The 21,213-nt window shown below is 46.2% G+C and overlaps 1 protein-coding gene across 2 annotated transcripts in view; it reads left to right on the top strand.

Annotated features, from left to right (window-relative positions):
* Positions 1–19,150, top strand: part of snrkb (SNF related kinase b) — a 137,147-nt gene extending 117,997 nt beyond the window's left edge. Inside the window, exons 3-5 of one of the 2 annotated variants that reach the window (XM_038806896.1) lie at positions 7,751–7,963; positions 13,072–13,215; positions 17,338–19,150. In XM_038806896.1, coding sequence (XP_038662824.1) covers positions 7,751–7,963; positions 13,072–13,215; positions 17,338–18,436 — 1,456 coding nt within the window. In that variant the 3' untranslated portion in view covers positions 18,437–19,150. The remainder of the gene's footprint in view (positions 1–7,750; positions 7,964–13,071; positions 13,216–17,337) is intronic. The other variant, XM_038806895.1, reaches the window with a different exon arrangement.
* The last annotated feature ends 2,063 nt before the right edge of the window (positions 19,151–21,213 follow it).

Here is a 21,213-nt window from a genome sequence, read left to right as displayed (position 1 = left end):
GATCTTGTCCTGTGTAATGAGACAGGATTGATTCATGATCTCATAGTTAGGGATCCTCTCGGAAGGAGCGATCACAATATGGTGGAATTTAAAATACAGATGGAGGGTGAGAAAGTAAAATCAAATACTAGTGTTTTGTGTTTAAACAAAGGAGATTACAAGGGGATGAGAGAAGAACTAGCTAAGGTAGACTGGGAGCTAAGACTTTATGGTGGAACAGTTGAGGAACAGTGGAGAACCTTCCAAGCGATTTTTCACAGTGCTCAGCAAAGGTTTATACCAACAAAAAGGAAGGACGGAAGAAAGAGGGAAAATCGACCGTGGATATCTAAGGAAATAAGGGAGAGTATCAAATTGAAGGAAAAAGCATATAAAGTGGCAAAGATTGCTGGGAGATTAGAGGACTGGGAAATCTTTAGGGGGCAACAGAAAGCTACTAAAAAAGCTATAAAGAAGAGTAAGATAGAGTATGAGAGTAAACTTGCTCAGAATATAAAAACAGACAGTAAAAGTTTTTACAAATATATAAGACAAAAAAGAGTGGCTAAGGTAAATATTGGTCCTTTAGAGGATGAGAAGGGAGTTTTAATAATGGGAAATGAGGAAATGGCTGAGGAACTGAACAGGTTTTTTGGGTCGGTCTTCACAGTGGAAGACACAAATAACATGCCAGTGACTGATAGAAATGAGGCTATGACAGGTGAGGACCTTGAGACGATTGTTATCACTAAGGAGGGAGTGATGGGCAAGCTAATGGGGCTAAAGGTAGACAAGTCTCCTGGCCCTGATGGAATGCATCCCAGAGTGCTAAAAGAGATGGCTAGGGAAATTGCAGATGCACTAGTGATAATTTACCGAAATTCACTAGACTCTGGGGTGGTCCCGGTGGATTGGAAATTAGCAAACGTGACGCCACTGTTTAAAAAAGGAGGTAGGCAGAAAGCAGGAAATTATAGGCCAGTGAGTTTAACTTCGGTAATAGGGAAGATGCTGGAATCTATCATCAAGGAAGAAATTGCGAGGCATCTGGATAGAAATTGTCCCATTGGGCAGACGCAGCATGGGTTCGTAAAAGGCAGGTCGTGCCTAACTAATTTAGTGGAATTTTTTGAGGACATTACCAGTGCAGTAGATAACGGGGAGCCGATGGATGTGGTATATCTGGATTTCCAGAAAGCCTTTGACAAGGTGCCACACAAAAGGTTGCTGCATAAGATAAAGATGCATGGCATTAAGGGTAAAGTAGTAGCATGGATAGAGGATTGGTTAATTAATAGAAAGCAAAGAGTTGGGATAAATGGGTGTTTCTCTGGTTGGCAATCAGTAGCTAGTGGTGTCCCTCAGGGATCCGTGTTGGGCCCACAATTGTTCACAATTTACATTGATGATTTGGAATTGGGGACCAAGGGCAATGTGTCCAAGTTTGCAGATGACACTAAGATGAGTGGTAAAGCGAAAAGTGCAGAGGATACTGGAAGTCTGCAGAGGGATTTGGATAGGTTAAGTGAATGGGCTCGGGTCTGGCAGATGGAATACAATGTTGACAAATGTGAGGTTATCCATTTTGGTAGGAATAACAGCAAACGGGATTATTATTTAAACGATAAAATATTAAAGCATGCCGCTGTTCAGAGAGACTTGGGTGTGCTAGTGCATGAGTCACAGAAGGTTGGTTTACAAGTGCAACAGGTGATTAAGAAGGCAAATGGAATTTTGTCCTTCATTGCTAGAGGGATGGAGTTTAAGACTAGGGAGGTTATGTTGCAATTGTATAAGGTGTTAGTGCGGCCACACCTGGAGTATTGTGTTCAGTTTTGGTCTCCTTACTTGAGAAAGGACGTACTGGCGCTGGAGGGTGTGCAGAGGAGATTCACTAGGTTAATCCCAGAGCTGAAGGGGTTGGATTATGAGGAGAGGTTGAGTAGACTGGGACTGTACTCATTGGAATTTAGAAGGATGAGGGGGGATCTTATAGAAACATTTAAAATTCTGAAGAGAATAGATAGGATAGATGCGGGCAGGTTGTTTCCACTGGCGGGTGACAGCAGAACTAGGGGGCATAGCCTCAAAATAAGGGGAAGTAGATTTAGAACTGAGTTTAGGAGGAACTTCTTCACCCAAAGGGTTGTGAATCTATGGAATTCCTTGCCCAGTGAAGCAGTTGAGGCTCCTTCATTACATGTTTTTAAGGTAAAGATAGATAGTTTTTTGAAGAATAAAGGGATTAAGGGTTATGGTGTTCGGGCCGGAAAGTGGAGCTGAGTCCACAAAAGATCAGCCATGATCTCATTGAATGGCGGAGCAGGCTCGAGGGGCCAGATGGCCTACTCCTGCTCCTAGTTCTTATGTTTATCTTATATCTTATGTTCCAATTTTTAAAACTTTACAGCAAAAATGGCCTCTAGTCTTGCTGGCCACTAGTGAGAAAATGAAGGTTTGAACCCCTCCTGAGGAACATCACATTACTCTTGCAGGAGAAATATTTCGGAATGCTACAAAAAAAATTCCTTTGAAATACTTCCCATTCAAAAGAGATGGGAAAGAAGTTTCCATCAGGTTGCCCAGAGACTACCTTTTCCCATTGGCTCAAGCGACTGGAATATTCCGGTAGAGTACTAGACTCGTATCTCCATTGGACAGAATGTAGCAGCTGATTGGAACTAGTGGGGAAGAAGGACAGCTGAATTGGATTAACGCCAACTCCCCACCCTGGGGTGGGATCGTCCACCGGGCGAGAAAACACCGACAGCCGACTGTAGGCCCGCGATGGAGAACCAGTCGCTCTTTCAGGGCTGCTAATAAATATGTCAGAATCAGAAAGTGCACTCAGCAATCTGCCTTGTATTATATTGATCAGTCATTGTAGTTTGTTCCAGTTACCAAAGTTTCAAAAAATCAATGCCATAAGAGGGTGGCTTTTTAAATGTGAGCCATTGTCAGTCCTTAATTACTTTGATTTGTCTTTGCTTCGCCTCAGCTAATGTATTTTTTCACGCAACAGAATTCCCAAAACCACATGATCCCAAACCAGCAGGTTGTGTTTCGACAGATCAGCAGAGGTTCTTTGATGGATGTTGGAAGAGCTGTGCGGAAATCTCACAAAATGTGACTTCCTCGCAAAGTCGCACCCAGTCTGATCTGGTGTGTGCACTTAGCAACGCACTGTTGGTAACCTGACTGAAATGATCTGGATGGCAGAGTTATGTGTCAACCTTGAATCAGTGGCGGCTCTCTTGCCTGTGAGTCATAGGGCTGTGATGTAGAGACCTGACAGGATAATCTAGGCTTGCACTGTTGGAAAGTGTTGAAAGCATTGGCTGACATTTTGACGTTAATTTGAAACCCTGTCAGAGAGGCATAAAAGATCCCGTGGTATTATTTGCAGAAGAGCGAAGGGGAGTCCTCCTGGTGTCCCGATCAATACTGAACCCTCAATCAACATCACTAAGAAATGAGCAATCATTTTTATCTCATTGCTGTTAGTGGGACCTCCCTGTGTAAAGTGGCTGCCATATTTACCTCGGCTGCATCACTGGTTAGACTCTAGTGGCTGGGCAGCACTTTGGGACGTTCTAAGGATGTGCAGGTGCTTTATGAATACACGTTTCCTTTGTTCTTCCTTTCCCTCTGAGACCCCAGATTGAAGTCACGGCTCTCCTTTACAAATACTTCAGAACTTTGCTTTTTTCATTGTGTGGAACTCTTTCAGCATTTATTTTAATACGTCGTTACGTTGGCAGAAAAATAAGATCAGAGGTGTCCAAGCAACGACCTGTAGGCCACTCGTGGCTTATAAAGCCTCAAAGTTCAACTCATGGAATCCAGACAATTCCAATCCTGTTCACACTTCCCGATTTTCTCTTGCTGGCTTGTCCTATGTTAATTTTGTGGATCTGGAGATTTATAATTTCCAGACCCTAAATCTGTTGGCGTCAGCATCTTGAGATTCATGAAAATTTATGGGAATGTTGATTTAAACCTGCCTGGTGGCCCATAGGGCTCTCTGCCAACCACATAAGCAGCCAACAAAGCCTTAAAGTTTGGACAATCCTGTTTCCGACCTTTGACGTGGGAAGATTTCTGCATGTCCGACTTTTATCATTTCCACAGATCCTATAAAGGAAAGGGTGTACATTCCTGTAGCATCAGTACCAACCTGAACACGTCCCTTTTTTAGCGAATTAAGTACTTTTTGCAGTGTAGTCAGTGATGGAATGTAAGCCAACTTGTGCCACAGTGAGCTCCCACAATATAAAGGTGGATGTCAAGTGTCCCCATTTTCACAGGTTTACTGAACTGATGCTAAAATAGTTTGGGTAAAATAACCCAATGTATTGTTTAACTTCCTGCTTCTTGAGAAAGGAGTTGGTATTATCCTTTAGAGTTCCCACACAAAAACAAAAATAACTGTTGTTGCTGGACCTGTCTGTGTTGCTGAGGACCTGTGATTCACATGGGAGATGTACTTGAAATATGTTGTGTGTGGGTCCACTTAAGCGAGTCCAGCTGCTGGCATTGCGCATCAGAAAATGGAAACTGCAATCAGAAGGTCAATATTTAATGATTAGCGACTGTAGCCCTTACAGCTTCACTAATTCAGCTGACTTATTAACCCTGGGAGAGGCATTTGAGCGATTTCCAGTCCTTGGTCTAAATACATATTGCGTTGACAAATGAGTGACATTTGCAAAAGCTCTTGAAAGTCTATTCTTTGCAACTGGGTGGTGGGGAAGCTTTCCTTCATTGCTAAGATCTACAGGGAATAGCTGAAATAAGGTCTTGTTTTGAGCATGATAGCACATTCTTCTAGAACAGTGAATTATCCAGTATTGTGCACAATTGTGGGACATTTCCGTTGCTGTGTGTGATGCATTACTGTGTGTGATGCATTGCTGTGTGCGATGCATTACTGTGTGTGATGCATATCTGTACATTGATGTATAATAGTGCCTCACATTCCTGTCACTGACTATAACTGATTCTTATTTCAAATAACACATTGCTATATTGTGCCACACTTACCTATATTGTAGAGTGTGGCATGGTGATGAAATGGTTAGCACTGCTACCTCATGGCGCAAGGGGCCCGGGTTCGATCCTGGCTCCGGGTCACTGTCTGTGTGGAGTTGCACATTCTCCCCGTGCCTGCATGGGTCTCACAACCCAAAAGATGTGCAGGGTAGGTGGATTGGCCATGCTAAATTACCCCTTAATTGGGAAAAAAGGAATTGGGTACTCTAAAAAATTTTTTTATACTTACCTCTATTGTATAGTGTGCTGGCATTGGGATAATATTTCACTTGCTAGTTGACTCTCGAGTTGTGATAAACTCCTGTAAACTGGGTGTGAAATTCCAGTGGTTTCATGGGGTGTGAACCTGGTGGGTTTATTAATGGTGAGGGTAGTTTGGGGGGTGTGGTTGACTTGGGGTATGGGGTGTTGTTGTGTGGAGAGTGCATCAGAACTTGGAGAGATGTTTAAGTTCAGTCTTAAATGCTGCTGGGAGTGATGGCGGGTGCTTAATGCTTTCTATTTTTCTAATTGCTTTTATTATTAACGCGCTTGCCATGATTTTGAATTGGTCTTTAATTAGGAGGCTCCGACATTCGGCAGAAATTCTCCCTGTGAGATTGTTTCTGGGGAACTTCATTCAAGTGAAAGAGAAGGCTGTGAAATACTCCGTGGGTTGGAGGGATTCATTTTTGATTTATTCATAAGATCCAGTAACTCTGGAAGCCAGGTTTACGATGCGCTTGCAGAGAAAATCTACGCCCTCCTGCAGATACCCAGGGCGGGATTCTCTCACCCCGTGGTCGGGCAGGAGAATCGCCGGGACGAGCGCGAATTGCGCCACTCCACCCCGAAGCCGCTCTCTGGAGATTCGGCGCCATTGGCCCCAGCGCGGTCGACACGGCACCGGTTGGGGGCCACTCTACGGGGCCCCGACCGGCGATTCTTGGCCCAGGAAGGGCCAAGCGGCCACGCAAAAAAAGCCAAGTCCCACCGGCACCGTTCACACCTGCTCTTGGGTGATCTAATCCGGGGAGGGGGGGCCTCCGCTGTGGCCTGGCCTGAGATCGGGGCCTACAGATCGGCGGGCCGGCCTCTCAGGCTGGGGGCCTCTTTTCTTCCGCCCCGCCCCCTGTAGCCCTACGCCATGTTGCGTCGGGGCTGGCGCGGAGAAGGGAGCCACCGTGCATGCACGGCAATCGTGCGGGTCCCACTGCGCATGTTCGCGTTGCCGCCGGTCCCACTGCGCATGCTCGCGTTGCCGCCGGTCCCACTGCGCATGCGCGGACCCACAGGGCCCATCTGACGCTGGGATCGGCAGCTGGAGCGACGTGGGTTGCTTCAGTGCCGTGCTGGCCCCCTGTAGGGGTCAGAATCGCTGCTCCTGAGGCCATGTTGACGCTGTCATGAAACGCGACGGCGTTTACGACGGAGTAAACACTTAGCCTCAGGATCAGAGAATTCCGCCCCCAATCACCAAGGTAGACATAGGGAGAAAGTGCAAAGTCCACACAGACAGTCACCCAAGTTGGGAATCCACCCCGGGCCCCTGGCGTTGTGAGGCAGCAGTGCTAACCATTGTGTCACCATGCCACAATCTTAGGATTGCTGTGTTATGCGGGTGATCTGAGGGGTTTTTGGACCTAAAGTACAGCTACAAAACTGGCAGGTCAGCACCAGAATGCAATTATGAATCCAAACTTCTGACCTTTATACACCAGGCCCAGACTGTGCCTTCAAGTTGCTCTGCATTTTGATGAAGGAACTCCTTCGATCATAGTACTGCAAAGGGTGAATTTGTAATCTGGCAGTAGTCCTGCCATTAGCTACATATGTTCAACAACTTAGCTGTGCTGTCATTCTGTTCAGGTACTTTGCAAGTATCCATTTCTTCATGGCAAGACTCCTGAAGTCATCATCTACTGCTGGCATAAATCGTGAACTCAAATCATTTTTAGCACCGATGATAGATCAGCTGAAGAGAGCTGGGTTCAGCTGTTAAAGATAGAACCACCGTGCCTGCTGTTCCAGTCAGTTCTTGGATATTCCTTGAAAGGCCTAAAGCCTCTTTTATAACCAGATTCAACCTACTCAAAACAGGGGGCGCGATTCTCCGACCCCCACGCCGGGCGATTCCTGCCACCCCACCCTGCCACGAGCACGAGATTCAGCTGGGGGGGGGATCGAGCACCAGGGGGGTGCTCAGGAGCGGCCTGGCCCACAATCGGTGCCCACTAATTGGTGGGCCGGTGTCTCTAAAGGACGCACTCTTTTTCCTCCGCTGCCCCGCAAGATCAATCCTCCATGTCTTGCGGGGCGCCCGCGGGGAGGACGGCAACCGCGCATGCGGGGGTGGCGTCATTTAAGTGCCACCGGCCGCGTCAGTTATGCGACACCGCTTTAACGTGGGCGCCAAGGCCCGGCGCGTGAAATTGACACGGCGCCGTTCCTAGCCCCCTGGGGGTGGGAGAATAGGGGGCGAGGAGCAGCCTCCGACGCTGGAGTGAAACACTCCGGTTTTCACTCCGGCGTCGGCACTTAGTCTCCCGTTGGGGGAATCACGCCCAGGGTTTCTCACAGTTAAGCTTTGCTGGACTGACGTTGCAGGAGGAGGAGTCTGCACTGGCAGGATTAGCATGAATCCATGGCAAACTGAGCAGTAATAAAGTCTCTGTCATCTTTGGCTCGGGAATCCCTTTCTCTTGAGTAAAGCCTTTGTTTGTTCTTTGTGTTGTTGCAGTTTGATCTCCAGGATGTTACAGAGGGACCCGAAGAAGCGGGCGTCTCTGGAAGAGATCGAGTGCCACCCATGGCTCCAAGGCGTTGACCCTTCCCCGGCCAAGAAGCTGAGCCTGCCCCTCACGTCTTACAAGAGTCTCTCTGAGGAAGAGCATGAAATAATTATCCAGGCCATGGAGTGTGGCAACATCGCACAAAGGGAGCTAATTCAAGAGTGAGTATGTCAGATCCTCCTGAGTCACTGTCCGTGTGGAGTTTGCACAATCTCCCTGTGTTTGCGTGTGTCTCACCCCCACAACCCAAAAATGTGCTGGTTAGGTGTATTGACCACGCTAAATTGCCCCCTAATGGGAAAAAAATAATTGGGTACTTTAAATTATTTTTAAAAAGAGTATGTCAGATCCTTTATTTCCCCGTGGGCCTCCGATTGAAGAGATCAGTGTTTGTGACTGAGGGAAAATAGTTTTGAATGTATTCCCTTCCCTCTAATGTCTGACAATTTCTAATTCAACACATTTTTTGTTATAAATAACCATTTCCTCGGCCTGTTGTTTCCACATTTCAGTTGTTACAGTTCAAATTCACAGGAGATTACTCTTGTTTAAATTCACGGCTATGATATCTTCCCAGCTGCATACCTTCACCATTTCCACTGGGGAAGCTAAATGAGCAGATCCTTGCGCTCCACAGGGAACGCTGCCAGTGGTTAGGTTTTGCATTGGCCTGCATGTTCTGGCAGGTTTGTGCTGAATTTGGCGGCCCAGTTGAGTTCTCAGCAAACTAACCTTTCCGAGACATGGGATGGGGATGGAAGGGGAGGAGCAGCAGTCCAGAGCCTTGAATCCTATTGGAGTTCCAAGCCACATGAGCCATCCTCTTGTGCTCAGCTCCCTCGCAATATAATCAAATATATTCTGTGTGATGGTTGTTGGGTGGCAGACTGTTTTATCCCCCCCATGCAGTGAGCATTGTGGCAGACTGGTTTCCCCCCAGTGCAGCAATTAACAATTGGGAACCAGGGTCCCAGGCATTCAGAGGGCTTTGTAATTCAGGTTGACATGTTATTATTGATCACAATGAATATATTCCTGAAGTACAATCTTCAGTCTCTTGATTCCTGAACTAACGCCTGAGCAAAATTGTTCGTTCCAGGAATGTTCTGCCTGCCACGGTGGCACGGTGGTTTAGCACCGCTGCCTCATAGCGCCAGGGATCCGGGTTCGATTCCAGGCTTGGATCACTGTCTGCTTGGAGTTTGTACCTTCTCCCCATGTCTGCGTGGGCTTCCTCCCACAGTCCAAACATGTTCGGTGAATTGGCCATGATGAATTGCCCCCTAGTGTCCATGGATGTGCAGGTTAGGTTATGGGGTTGCAGGGATAGGGCGGGGTGAGGCGGGTGGACATGGATGGAGTGTTCATTTGAAAGGTTGGTGCAGACTCGATGGGCCAAATGGCCTCCTTCTGCACTGGAATTGTATGATTCTACGATCAACAAAGCCTCGAGTTGATGGGTAGTTGAGCTAAACGCTCAGCAGGTTTCGCTGCAGAGTGGACGCTAATCAGATTTTTGGGTGGAAGCTGCTCCGGGTTTTAGAAAATGTGAGCGGGGTTGGAAGGGTCACAGAAGTAACTGAATATGGAGAAAAACAGAAAATGCTGGATAAACTCAGCAGGTCTGGCAGCATCTGTGGAGAGAGAAACAGAGTGACATTTTGAGTCTATATGACCTTTCTACAGAACCAATATGAATATGAATAAACCTAACCACTTACTTGAGATACACACAATTGGTTATGAAGGAAATAATAATGATCTTTATTATGTCACAAGTAGGCTAACATTAAAAATGCAATGAAGTTACTGTGAAAATCCCCTAGTCGCCACACTCCAGCATTTATTCGGGTACACAGAGGTAGAACTCAGAATGTCCAATTCACCCAACAAGCACGTCTTTCAGGACTTGTGGGAGTAAACCGGAGCACTCAGAGGAAACCCACGCAGACACCGGGAGAACATGCAGACACCGCACAGACAGAGACCCAAGCCGGGAATCAAACCCGGGTCCCTGCTGCTGTGAAGCAACAGTGCATGGGCGGCACGGTAGCACAGTGGTTAGCACTGTTGCTTCACAGTGCCAGGGTCCCAGGTTCGATTTCCGGCTTGGGTCGTTGTCTGTGCGGAGTCTGCACATTCTCCCCATGTCTGTGGGTTTCTTCCCGGTACGCCGGTTTCCTCCCACAAGTCCCGAAAGACGTGCTTGTTGGGTGAATTGGACATTCTGAATTCTCCCTCCATGTACCTGTACAGATGCCTGAATGTGGCGACTAGGGGCTTTTCATAGTAACTTAATTGCAGTGTTAATGTAAGCCTACTGTGACATTAATAAAGATTATGATTATTATAACCACTGTGCTACCATGCAATAGGGGTAAATAGGAAATATCTGTTTCAGTTGAGACTTGTTGGAATGAAATGGTTGGACGTGCGCACATTAAAGATCATTGCCAGGCTTCAGGTGGCCTTTTTGATTGCATTTAAAAGAATCCTGCACTGGTTCTCAAGTTGTATGTAATTTGCATTGCCATCTGTCTCTCTTCTGTCTGATGCCGGAGAGGTGAGAGTTTGAGTGCTTGCTGCTGCTTGAATTGTGATGATCTAGCAGATGGCTCCGAATTGCATCAGCCATTAGACCTCAATGATTAGAAACAAGAAGGGATTGATAATGGTGGTCCATCTCTTGGGCCTTATTAGTGTGTGTAACATTAGTCGCACTTTATGGATCTGTAACCAAGGCCTCCTGATAGCTTCCCAGGATGACATCATTCCTTTTGGGAAGAAGAAAGCAAAGATTTATTTCAGTTTTATATAATTCATTAGGCTTCTTCTCCAGAAATCATGACCTTGCCACTTTAATCTTTACTAGATATTGCACCATCAGTGAAGATGATATCATAGGCTAATTTTAGCTCATGATGCCACCTGGTGCCTTCAGAGAGTACTGCAGGGTTAAGTTTAAACAATTACCAATCCTCCTCTTGTTCAAAGATAATAATGGTATTTAATTCAGGAAACATGTTTGCAGTCTGAAAGGCTGAATTCCAATGTAGTTTTCACTGAAAAATTCATACATAGATCAGGTTAGAAAACATGTAACATACTTCACACATTATGTGATGTAACATAGAAAATAGGAGCAGGAGGAGGCCATTCGGCCCCTCATTCATTATGCTCATGGCTGATCTCCCAACTCTGCCCGTTCCCGGCTTCCCCTCGCATCCTTTGATATTCCCCCCCCCCCCCCCCCCACCCACCCACACACACACACACAAGTGCTATATGCAACTGCTTCTTGAAAACATAAAATGTTTTGGTCTCAACTACTTCCTGTGGTAATGAATTCCAGATGCTCACCACTCTCTGGGTGAAGAAATTTCTCCTTATCTCTGTCCTAAATGGTCTAGCCCATATCCTCAGACTGTGACCCCTGGTTCTGGAGACTTCCACCCACAGGAACATCCTTCCTGCATCTACCCTGTCAAGTCCTGCTGGAATTTTATAGGTTTCTAGGAGATCCCCCCTCCCACTCATTCTCCTGAACTCCAGCAAATACAATCCTAACCAATCTATTTCAATTTACTTCAATTGTTAACCAGAGGCACGTGCAGCTAATTTTCATATTCAGCAGATTAAGGAAGGTACAGCATTTGTTGTTAGGTTAACGGGGGGTGCCAATATAGCAGTGATTTAATATTGCCCACCTCAGCCTTACCTCATGTCCGTCTCCACTATCCTGCTTTTACCACCTCCAGGTTCAACCATTCCAAAACTCCACTGCTGGCAGTCTATGCCACATTAAATCCGATGGTAAAGTTCCAAATTTTAGTCGTTGGCTGTGCTCATATTTGCAAGGTGAGCATCACGTTGATGGAAGACTTTTCAAACATTCTTTCATGGGATGTGAGCATTGCTGCCAGCATTTGTTTTCCCATTTCTATTTGCCCTTGAGAGCATTTAAGAGTCAATCACATCATTTAGATCTTGTCTGGAGTCACATTTAGGCCAGACCGGGTAAGGACGGCAGATTTCCTTCCCCTTTAGTGAAGCAGTCTTAGGGTTTTTACAATAATCAACGCTTGTTTTCAATTCTAGACTATTAATGACTTGAATTTAAATTCCACCAGCTGCCGTGATGGGATTTGAACCCACGACCCCGAGCATTAGCCTGGGTCTCTGGATTACTAGTTCAGTGACATTACCACTGTGCCACTATCTCCCCAGTCTCAATCACACCCTCAGTCCAACTGCAAGTGGGGGATCAACCCTTTGGTATGTGGCAAATGATCTCCATGTTCAACTCGGATCAGCAATTTTTGAGGTGAATAGAAGAAAAAGGCCCATAATTTAGGACAGTAGTAGAGCAGACAAAACAAATCAAGTGGCAGATGATATCAAGTTTTGATTTTTAAAACCGGGTGATTGAAAGAGAAGAGGAAGCTCAAGTGAACAGCTTTTACAGTTTAGGAGATAAATGCATCCAGTCTTAACTTCAACAGAGGGAGCAGGATGAGCATCTGGGAAACTTCTCAAAGAAGGAGTGGAAAGATTTGTAGAATAACAGTAATTGAGTCAGAAGCAGACACGTTAAAATGGTCATTTGTGATGTGATGATATTATTTGTGTTGGAAGATAAAGTTGCAGTTATATTGACAAGCCAGTTTTCTGCTCGTGTATTTTTGAAAAGTTGTTTTCTGGATTTTGGTGACACTGGTACGCCCTCCATTTATTCTCAATCCTAGTTGCCCGGAAGAGATACTGGGGCCATATATTTCAATGGCAGCATAAAATCCATCACATACTGAGAGACTAAAGTCTCCGACATGGACCTGACTGTATTGGTGTGGCAATTAAAAGTGAGAGCATTAATGAACCAATTAGTTTTTTTTTGTGACAATTCAACATCTTTTCATCATAATCTTTCTTGTGCCAGTTTACAAAAACAGAAAATGCTGCAACAAGCTCAACAGGTCTGGCAGCATATGTGGAGAGAGAAACCGTTAACAGCCCACATGACTCTTCTTCAGATTTCCAGCATCTGCAGTATATTGTTTTCAGATCACTTTTTATTGAATTTGATTTCATGGTGGGTTTCAACTCACAACCTTGTGACAGCCAGAATAGCTACCCTCTCCGTTTTATTAAACTGATATGCTGACCTCCAGTTTCTTTGAAAATATAAGCTGATTGGAGTGAGGGTGAGGCTGTGTTATTATTCGGATCGGCCATCTCACCCTGACAGTCTTGTGATTTTATTTTGACGTAGGGCCCTGGAAGCCGACAAATACAACCACATCACAGCCAGCTACTTCCTGCTAGCGGAGAGGATATTAAGGGAAAAGCAGGAGAAACAGACCCAGAGTCGGAACCTTAATCTGGACTACAACTGGACCACCCACGTACAATGCAGGTAATGGACAAAGTTCACAACAGGCAGGCCCCTTAACAGCTGGAAAATGTATACACCTAGATTAAGATGCACAGTCTTTTTTATTAGTTTGCAATGCGAGATGGCTGATGGGTATTTGACCAAAGCGGTCATCCCATTAGCAGGCATGGCAAGCTCACCCCACAGGGTAGCAATGTCCACATGTTTTATTTGTGTGGGCAGTACTGCTGCATTGTGTGGGCAGCACGGTAGCCTTGTGGATAGCACAATTGCTTCACAGCTCCAGGGTCCCAGGTTCGATTCCGGCTTGGGTCACTGTCTGTGTGGAGTCTGCACATCCTCCCCGTGTGTGCGTGGGTTTCCTCCGGGTGCCCCGGTTTCCTCCCACAGTCCAAAGAAGTGCAGGTTAGGTGGATCGGCCATGATAAATTGCCCTTAGTGTCCAAAATTGCACTTGGTGTTGGGCGGGGTTACTGGGTTATGGGGAGGTGTTGACCTTGGGTAGGGTGCTCTTTCCAAGAGCCGGTGCAGACTCGATGGGCCGAATGGCCTCCTTCTGCGCTGTAACTTCTATGATATTTATAATTCTATGATATTCCATCCTCCCCACCCCCCCACCCCCCAGCACAGCCACTTGTAAACGTTACAACCGCTTTCCCCTTGATTTGCATAAAATTAATATAGAACATAGAACAGTACAGCACAGAACAGGCCCTTCGGCCCTCGATGTTGTGCCGAGCAATGATCACCCTACTTAAACCCACGTAACCCGTAACCCAACAATCCCCCCATTAACCTTACACTACGGGCAATTTAGCATGGCCAATCCACCTAACCCGCACATCTTTGGACTGTGGGAGGAAACCGGAGCACCCGGAGGAAACCCACGCACACACGGGGAGGACGTGCAGACTCCACACAGACAGTGACCCAGCTGGGAATCGAACCTGGGACCCTGGAGCTGTGAAGCATTGATGCTAACCACCATGCTACCGTGAGGCCCCTTAATATAATTAGGGTTTATTGACCCATTGGACAACAGTACTAAGAACAGCCCTTCCAAACCTCCCTATTCAAGAATTCACCAAGTGAGTAAGAAATGAATAGTTCTAGGGCTGAGTGGCCTGGCCTTGATAGTCAGGCTCTAAAGGCTGTGGAGCCTACAGAACAGAATGTGGATGTCCCACACTGGGGGAGGCCCAAATATGGGTGTGAATGTGCCACTCCTTCTTAACTAGGGTCCAATTCTTGAGTATTGAACCAATGTGGCCTGTTCCTCTTTGGCAATTGGATATTGTCAGTACATATCTCTGTGTCGGCAATTAATTGTATCTCGTTTTAGAAGGTTGGTATTTAAATGACCATCTAATCTGGTGAAGGTGGTTTATTTCCCCTTTAGCAAGCTAACCAATAGCAAAACACTATTGGCCCATAACCTCCTGGTTCTCTAGTTTAGGATTTAGGGGATACCCCAAAGACTTGCTTGGGCATCCCTCTCGGAAGTTCGCAGTAAGGCTTTATGCAGCAATTGTCTCAAAGCACTAACTTACTGTGGTCAATTGCGCTGGGCTGGGAACCATCTGACAATTAAATCATTAACTTTGGATGGTTCCAACAGCGCCGCTCCCGATAGCTCCGGGGAAATACTCGGGGAGTCCGGTAATAATAGCTTCATTGAAAATCTGGAGGCAGTTTTGCCAACACTTCGGGTTGGGGGAAGGATCAAGGGAAATGCCGATTCGAGGGAACCACAGATTTGAGCCAGGGAAGTGGGATGGAAGTTTTCGGAAATGGGAAGAGAAGGGGATTAAGACGCTAAAAGATTTGTTTCTGAGGGGTCAATATGCAGGATTGAAGGAGCTGGAAGCGAAGTATGGCCTGGAGCGGGGAGAAATGTTTAGATACATGCAGGTTCGAGATTTTGCCAGGAAGGAGATTCAGAGCTTCCCGGAGGAACCGGCCTCCACATTGCTGGAGAAGGTGCTGACGACAGGGGGACTGGAGAAGGGGACAGGGTCAGCGGTGTACGGAGCTATTTTGGAAGAGGATAAGGCACCACTGGAAGGGATCAAAGCAAAGTGGGAAGAAGAGTTGTGAGAAGATATGGAGGAGGGGGCCTGGTGTGAGGTGCTGCGGAGAGTAAATACCTCCACCTCAAGTGCGAGGTTGGGGCTGATACAGCTGAAGGGGGTAAACGGATGAGCCAATTCTTTGAAGGAGTAGAAGATGTGTGTAAGCATTGCGGAGGTTGGGGGTGGGGGGGGGGGCGCTAATCATGTTCATATGTTTTGGTCCTGTCCAAAGCTAGAGGGGTACTGGAAGGAGGTTTTTAGGGTAATTTCCAAGATGGTGCATGCAAAACTGGACTTGGGCCCCCGGGAGGCCATATTCGGGGTGTCGGACCAGCCAGGGTTGGAAATGGGTGCGGAGGCAGATATCATAGCCTTCGCCTCGTTGATCGCCCGAAGGCGGATCCTGCTGGGATGAAGAGCAGCCTCTCCACCCTGTGCCCTGGCGTGGCGGGGGGACCTTGCTGGAATACTTGACCCTTGAGAAGGTTAAGTTTGAACTGATGGGAAGGACGGAGGGATTCTATAAATCATGGGCACTATTCATTACGCACTTTCAAGAACTGGATAACATTGAACATTAGTTGGGGGGGATGGGTGGGAGTGTTGGGGGGGGGGGGGGAATGGGGGCTGTGTGTATTAAGGGTGACTATGGGTAATCCTGATTCCTTTTTGTCATTTGTTTATGTAAACATGTGGGCTGATGTTTGGGGGTTAGTGGGAGGATGGGATCGTTGTTATTGTTATGGGGTTTGACATATCTGTTGCTGATTTATTGTTTATTGTTGGTGGGTGTAAATTCAGGAGAAAATGTGAAAAAGGAAGAGAATAGAAATATATTTTTTTTAAATTTTGGATGGTTCCACCTGTGTTACTCTAATGGTTACTTTGATTGAGTATAGGAGAAATGAAAGCACTTTTAACTTCAGCGTGACTATTTTAAACATCCAGACTGGCCCCGCATGCAACATGCCCCACACACCAGATTCTCTCAGGGGATTCCCCCATACCCACCCAACCCCCCAACAGCATTCCTCACCCAGGCACGGGATTCACCATCCATCCTTAACCTGAACCCCCACCCCCGACCCGACAGGATCTGATCCCCAACCTGACCCTCCTTTCTCTCGACTGACCCCAGCCCCCCCCCCCCGACGTCTGAACCCCCACCCCACACATTCCATTCACTTGCCTTCTCGCTGGCCTGTTATTTTCAATGGGACATTTCAACTCACCCGCTTTACGGCAGCTGGTGCTGTAAAAGAGCGGACGTTACCTCCTTCGCTCCACTTCTTTGACCCTGGAGCCCACCCACTGCCTGAATCGCACCCAACCTGAGTCAGGAAGGTTGAGCGAGGCAGTGGCTTAAGAATTTTAGTGCAGTAAGTCAGTACAGAGTGCGATCTGCTGCTCTTTGCCACTTTGAGAAAGACGGTATCCATTGTTTTACCAAATCAAAAGGAAGATCCACAGCTGAATTTGCTCTGGAGCCATGAAGTAATTGTTTATTCATTAGGGATGACTGTGCGCCAAGAGGGTGTTGCTATTCTGTCATTTCACCAGTGTCTCTGGATTGAAACCAGGTCAAAGCAGTATTTTGAAAGCGTCCTCTTTCTGCCAGTGTAAGGGTTCAAGCTCAGCAATCTCAACTAGGTTCCACAAGACGAGAACACCCATAACTCCACCAAAGGCTGCAAATGATCATGTGGATGGTTGTCACAGGCAGTGAGACATTTTGTATTGGTGCCGTGAGAGGCATTCATCTGATTTTAAGGTCTAATGAACAAGTGGGAGCCTCACTGTCTATCGAGCAAGACCGACCTGAGTGTATCTCATGCTGATAGTGTCCAAAATGGATAAATTTTAATTCCCCAATTCTGACATCCTCGTTGAGCAGCATATGCCAAATGCAGCTGAAACGGAGTGATCTCAGGCATTGCACACTTTAGAGGGTGCATGACTCTGGTGGAGACACAATGGACTTATTTTGTGCCGTTACCTTTCTATGGTTCTCTGACTTATGGTTTATTTCTGGTTCTATAAAACACCTCAATTTATGATCTCTCTCTTTCAGGTCATCTCTGTCAGCACCAGAAAACAGCTTTGTGGATGCCACTGATAATAGCCCCTTGCCTGAAATGCACAATGGGTTTTCAATAAAACACTCGACTAACACAAAAGGCCCCAAAAAACAACCAGAGGCTGTGCAGAAAGACATGACGAAGAAGGAAACGAGTAACGTGAAAGATATTATGAAAATTGTGAGTAATGCCCAGGACAATCCTGCGACCCCGTCGCCAATGAGAATTCTACTTCGATCCTCACTGGAAACATCTGTCATGCCAAAGAATGTGCCTGTCCTCCAACAGATATGCGAAGAAGAAGAAGAGGAGGAGGAGGAGGAGGAAGAAGACACTGCGGAAATGGAGGTCAAAGCCACACCTTTGCTGAATGTGTTGCAATCTTCGTGTAGTGGTGCTGGTCAACAGGTCGGCAGTGTCACCACCGTGAGCTGCCCCAACAAAGACACTAATAAGGGTGATGGCAGCAAACTGTTTCGTGAGATGTGGAACTGTCAGCGTGAAAACGGGGCGATGAGCTCCTCCGTTGAAGTCCAAGGATCAGTGGGACCACTTTGTTGCAGCAGGTGGGCCGAGAAAAGTGAGCCGCGTTCAAATTACTTTGGCAACCGACCAATCAACCTGATGAACGAGAGCAACAACAACAGCACCAGCAAAGGCATCGTCAGGGCTCCGATAGACATTAGCGACATCAGCGTTGAGAAGCCAGCCCCTTGCCTGCACACTCACCAATGTCTGGCTAGTCTCGAGCCCAGAGTTATGGAGCCCACCGTGTCCACACAGACAAGCACTGACTTAACAATGGAAAAACTGCAGATGCTTAAGAAGTGTGAGGGGCCGTGTGTGGAAAGCCCAAAGCACTTGATTGACCGAATGGCTGAGAACAGTGGTTTAACAAACGACAGTGCGTGCTTTGACAGCAGTGCAGACCCTGTGAATAAATTTGATCCTGCCCGATCGAAAAATGTAAATATCAGGGACAGGATTCTGCAGATCCCACTCTGTGAGAAAGCCCTTTCCTTTAAGATAAAACCAAACTCTAAGGAAAATCTTCTCTCCTTTGGACAGTTCAACTGTTGTCATGTAATTTAGTTTTTTTTTTAAAGAATTGTATACTCTGTGTGTGTCTACACACACTTGTTGTAAATATGTATATCTTTTACAGACAAGGGGTAGGACATTAGAAAGGAGGGACACTTAAGGTCGCTTTCTGACTTTGCACTTCCGGGGTGGAGGGGGGGGGGGGGGTGCAGCTTTGTCTGTCGTGAATACATAATGGAAAGCAGAGCGTGCACTGCGTGTGATTTCCTGACCATCCATTTGAATGGTGAGATGCACACGGTTAATGATGCACAGACCAGGCCGCCTATCCGAAGTGCAAAGTTGGGAAAATAGCCTTTTAACTGAATAACGGGTATAAGCTAAATGCAATTTGGTGCTTCTGTCTGGGTTGTAAGAAGGTTCAAAGTGATTCTCCATATTTTATAATATATTTTAGAACATCTAACTTAGAAAAAACATTCACTGTTCTGCCATGTTGGAATATCAATGGGTGTCATGTGGTGTTTGTACCCTTTTAGGCACAGACCGGTCGGTATCTCACCTTAAACTTCCGGATTAGTTCCTTGTTATCTTGAGAACCCATTAGTTGATGAAGAGTGTTTGGGGAATTTACTTGTGTACATTCTATGACAGCATAATGTAGCCATCGACTGCCCTGGTGCATCTAACTAAATGTGTACATATTAAGTGTACCTCTTTCATTGTCACCTTTATATTAAAAAATCTAGAGAGTTTGCAGATTAATTTTCATGGGTCTGTTTTATTATTTATATTGTCAATGCTAATCTTTCACTCTTGAACCAGAGTAAATATTACATTATTAGGGTAATATTGCAGTGTAAATATCACACTATTGCCCCACTCTAACAGATAAAAGTGAACTGGCATTTTTCACAAAATAGCATGTTTTTAATACTGTACTATATAATCGTCTGTATGTCCACTTCTGAAGCCTGTATTCCAGATAAGCACATGAGAAACAATGTAGGAATTTAGTTAGCTACTTATTGGGTGCTTACGCCCTAAAATAGTCCTGCACACCATCAGTGTTTGATTCAGGGGCAATTTAGCATGGCCTAATCTGCACATCTTTGGGCTGACACGGGGAAAACGTGCAAACTCCACACAAACAGTGACCGGGGTCGGAATCGAACCCGGGTCCTCAGCGCCATAGTCAGCAGTGCTAACCACTGCGCCGCCGTGCCGCCCATCAGTGTTTGTTAACTGCACTAACACATAGCTGCACACTAACAGAGTGCCAAAGTTTCCAAATGGTCTTATTAAAATGTGATTTACTTAATGCTGTGGGTGACCCACTCTGCAGCCTCTGGCTAATTATGACAATTTGGATGCATTCTCCAGTTATTATTTTAAACTAATGAATAAAGAATACCCTTCTCTTATTTCCTATAGTTCTTTCTAGAAAGACAAGACACTGTCTTTCCCTCATCCTGGTTAACACTAGTTGCTGCCTGTTTGACGTAAGGGGTTCAAAGCGACCATTCCTAACTGACTGTCAGCCAGCACAGGAGTGGAGATGGAGCAGAGCTGAAGCAATGTATTGAAATGGAAATACTTCATCCACCATAACCCTCCTCCCCCTGGCTGAACTTGGTCTTTTGTTTCATCCTGTTACCCAGAACTGGCAAACATCATCAGCTTTGCTGCCGATTTCTGCCCTCATGTGGCCCATCTTCACAATTTCCCTTCCTCAACCTCTCTGACTCCATTTCTAGGGATAGACTGCCTACTAATATTCATGATAATCCTACCAATTCCCACAGTACCTCACAGCCTGCTTCCTGTAAGGACTGTTATGGGGGAGGCAGTGGCGTAGTGATAAGGTCACTGGACTATTAATCTAATACCCGGGGCCACGGGTTCTAATCTCACCATAGCAGCTGGTCGAATTTAAATTGAATTAATAAATCTGCAATTGAAAAGCTAATGGTGACCATGAAAAGATTGTCGTGAAGACCCATCTCGTTCACTAATATTCTTTCAGGGAAGGAAATCTGCCATACTTACCTGGTCTGGCCTACACGTGACTCGAGGCCCACAGCAGGGTGGTTGACTCTTAAATGCCCCCTGAAATGGTTCAGCAAACCACTCAACAGAGACTAACAGGCACCAGAAACGACACAGCCCTGTCAACCCTGATAAGTCCTCCTTGTGCCAACGTCTCTCCCAGACTAGTCGGGCAACAGCTTGACACTGTCATGCTGATGGAGTCATAGCTTACAGACATCGTGTGCCAACATTGGGAGAATCTCTCATTGGCTAGTCGAGCAACAGCTTGACACAGTCATGCTCACGGAATCATACCTTGCTTACAATTTCCCAGGCCCACCATCACCATACCTGGGTATAGCCTGTCCCATCGACAGATCAGCCACAGCAGAGGTGGCAGCACAGTGACGAATTCAGGAAGGAATTGCTCTGAGAGTCCTTAACATTGAATCTGGTCCCCATGAAGTCTCATGGCATCGGGTCAAACATGGGTGAGGAAACCTTTTAGTTGCCACCTATCAATGCTCCTTTGATAGAATCTTCTGAACCCATGACCTCTACCAACTAGAGCGACAAGGTCAGCAGATGTATGGGATCAAAATCCTGGTTATTCCTCCTCCTAGCAGCACTGTGCATGTACCCAGAACACATGGAGTGTAGCAGTTCAAGAAAGTAACACATCTCTTCCTTCTTGAGGGCAGTTTTGGTTGGGCAATAAATTGTGGCCTAGTCAGCGATGCCCATATCCCATGGCCGAGTTTTTAAAAAAACTCCATCCCATAATCATAGTTTCTTTC

Source organism: Scyliorhinus canicula, chromosome 9 (genome assembly GCF_902713615.1).
Source record: "Scyliorhinus canicula chromosome 9, sScyCan1.1, whole genome shotgun sequence".
NCBI classification, from domain to species: domain Eukaryota; kingdom Metazoa; phylum Chordata; class Chondrichthyes; order Carcharhiniformes; family Scyliorhinidae; genus Scyliorhinus; species Scyliorhinus canicula.
This window is presented reverse-complemented; position numbering and strand designations above follow the sequence as displayed.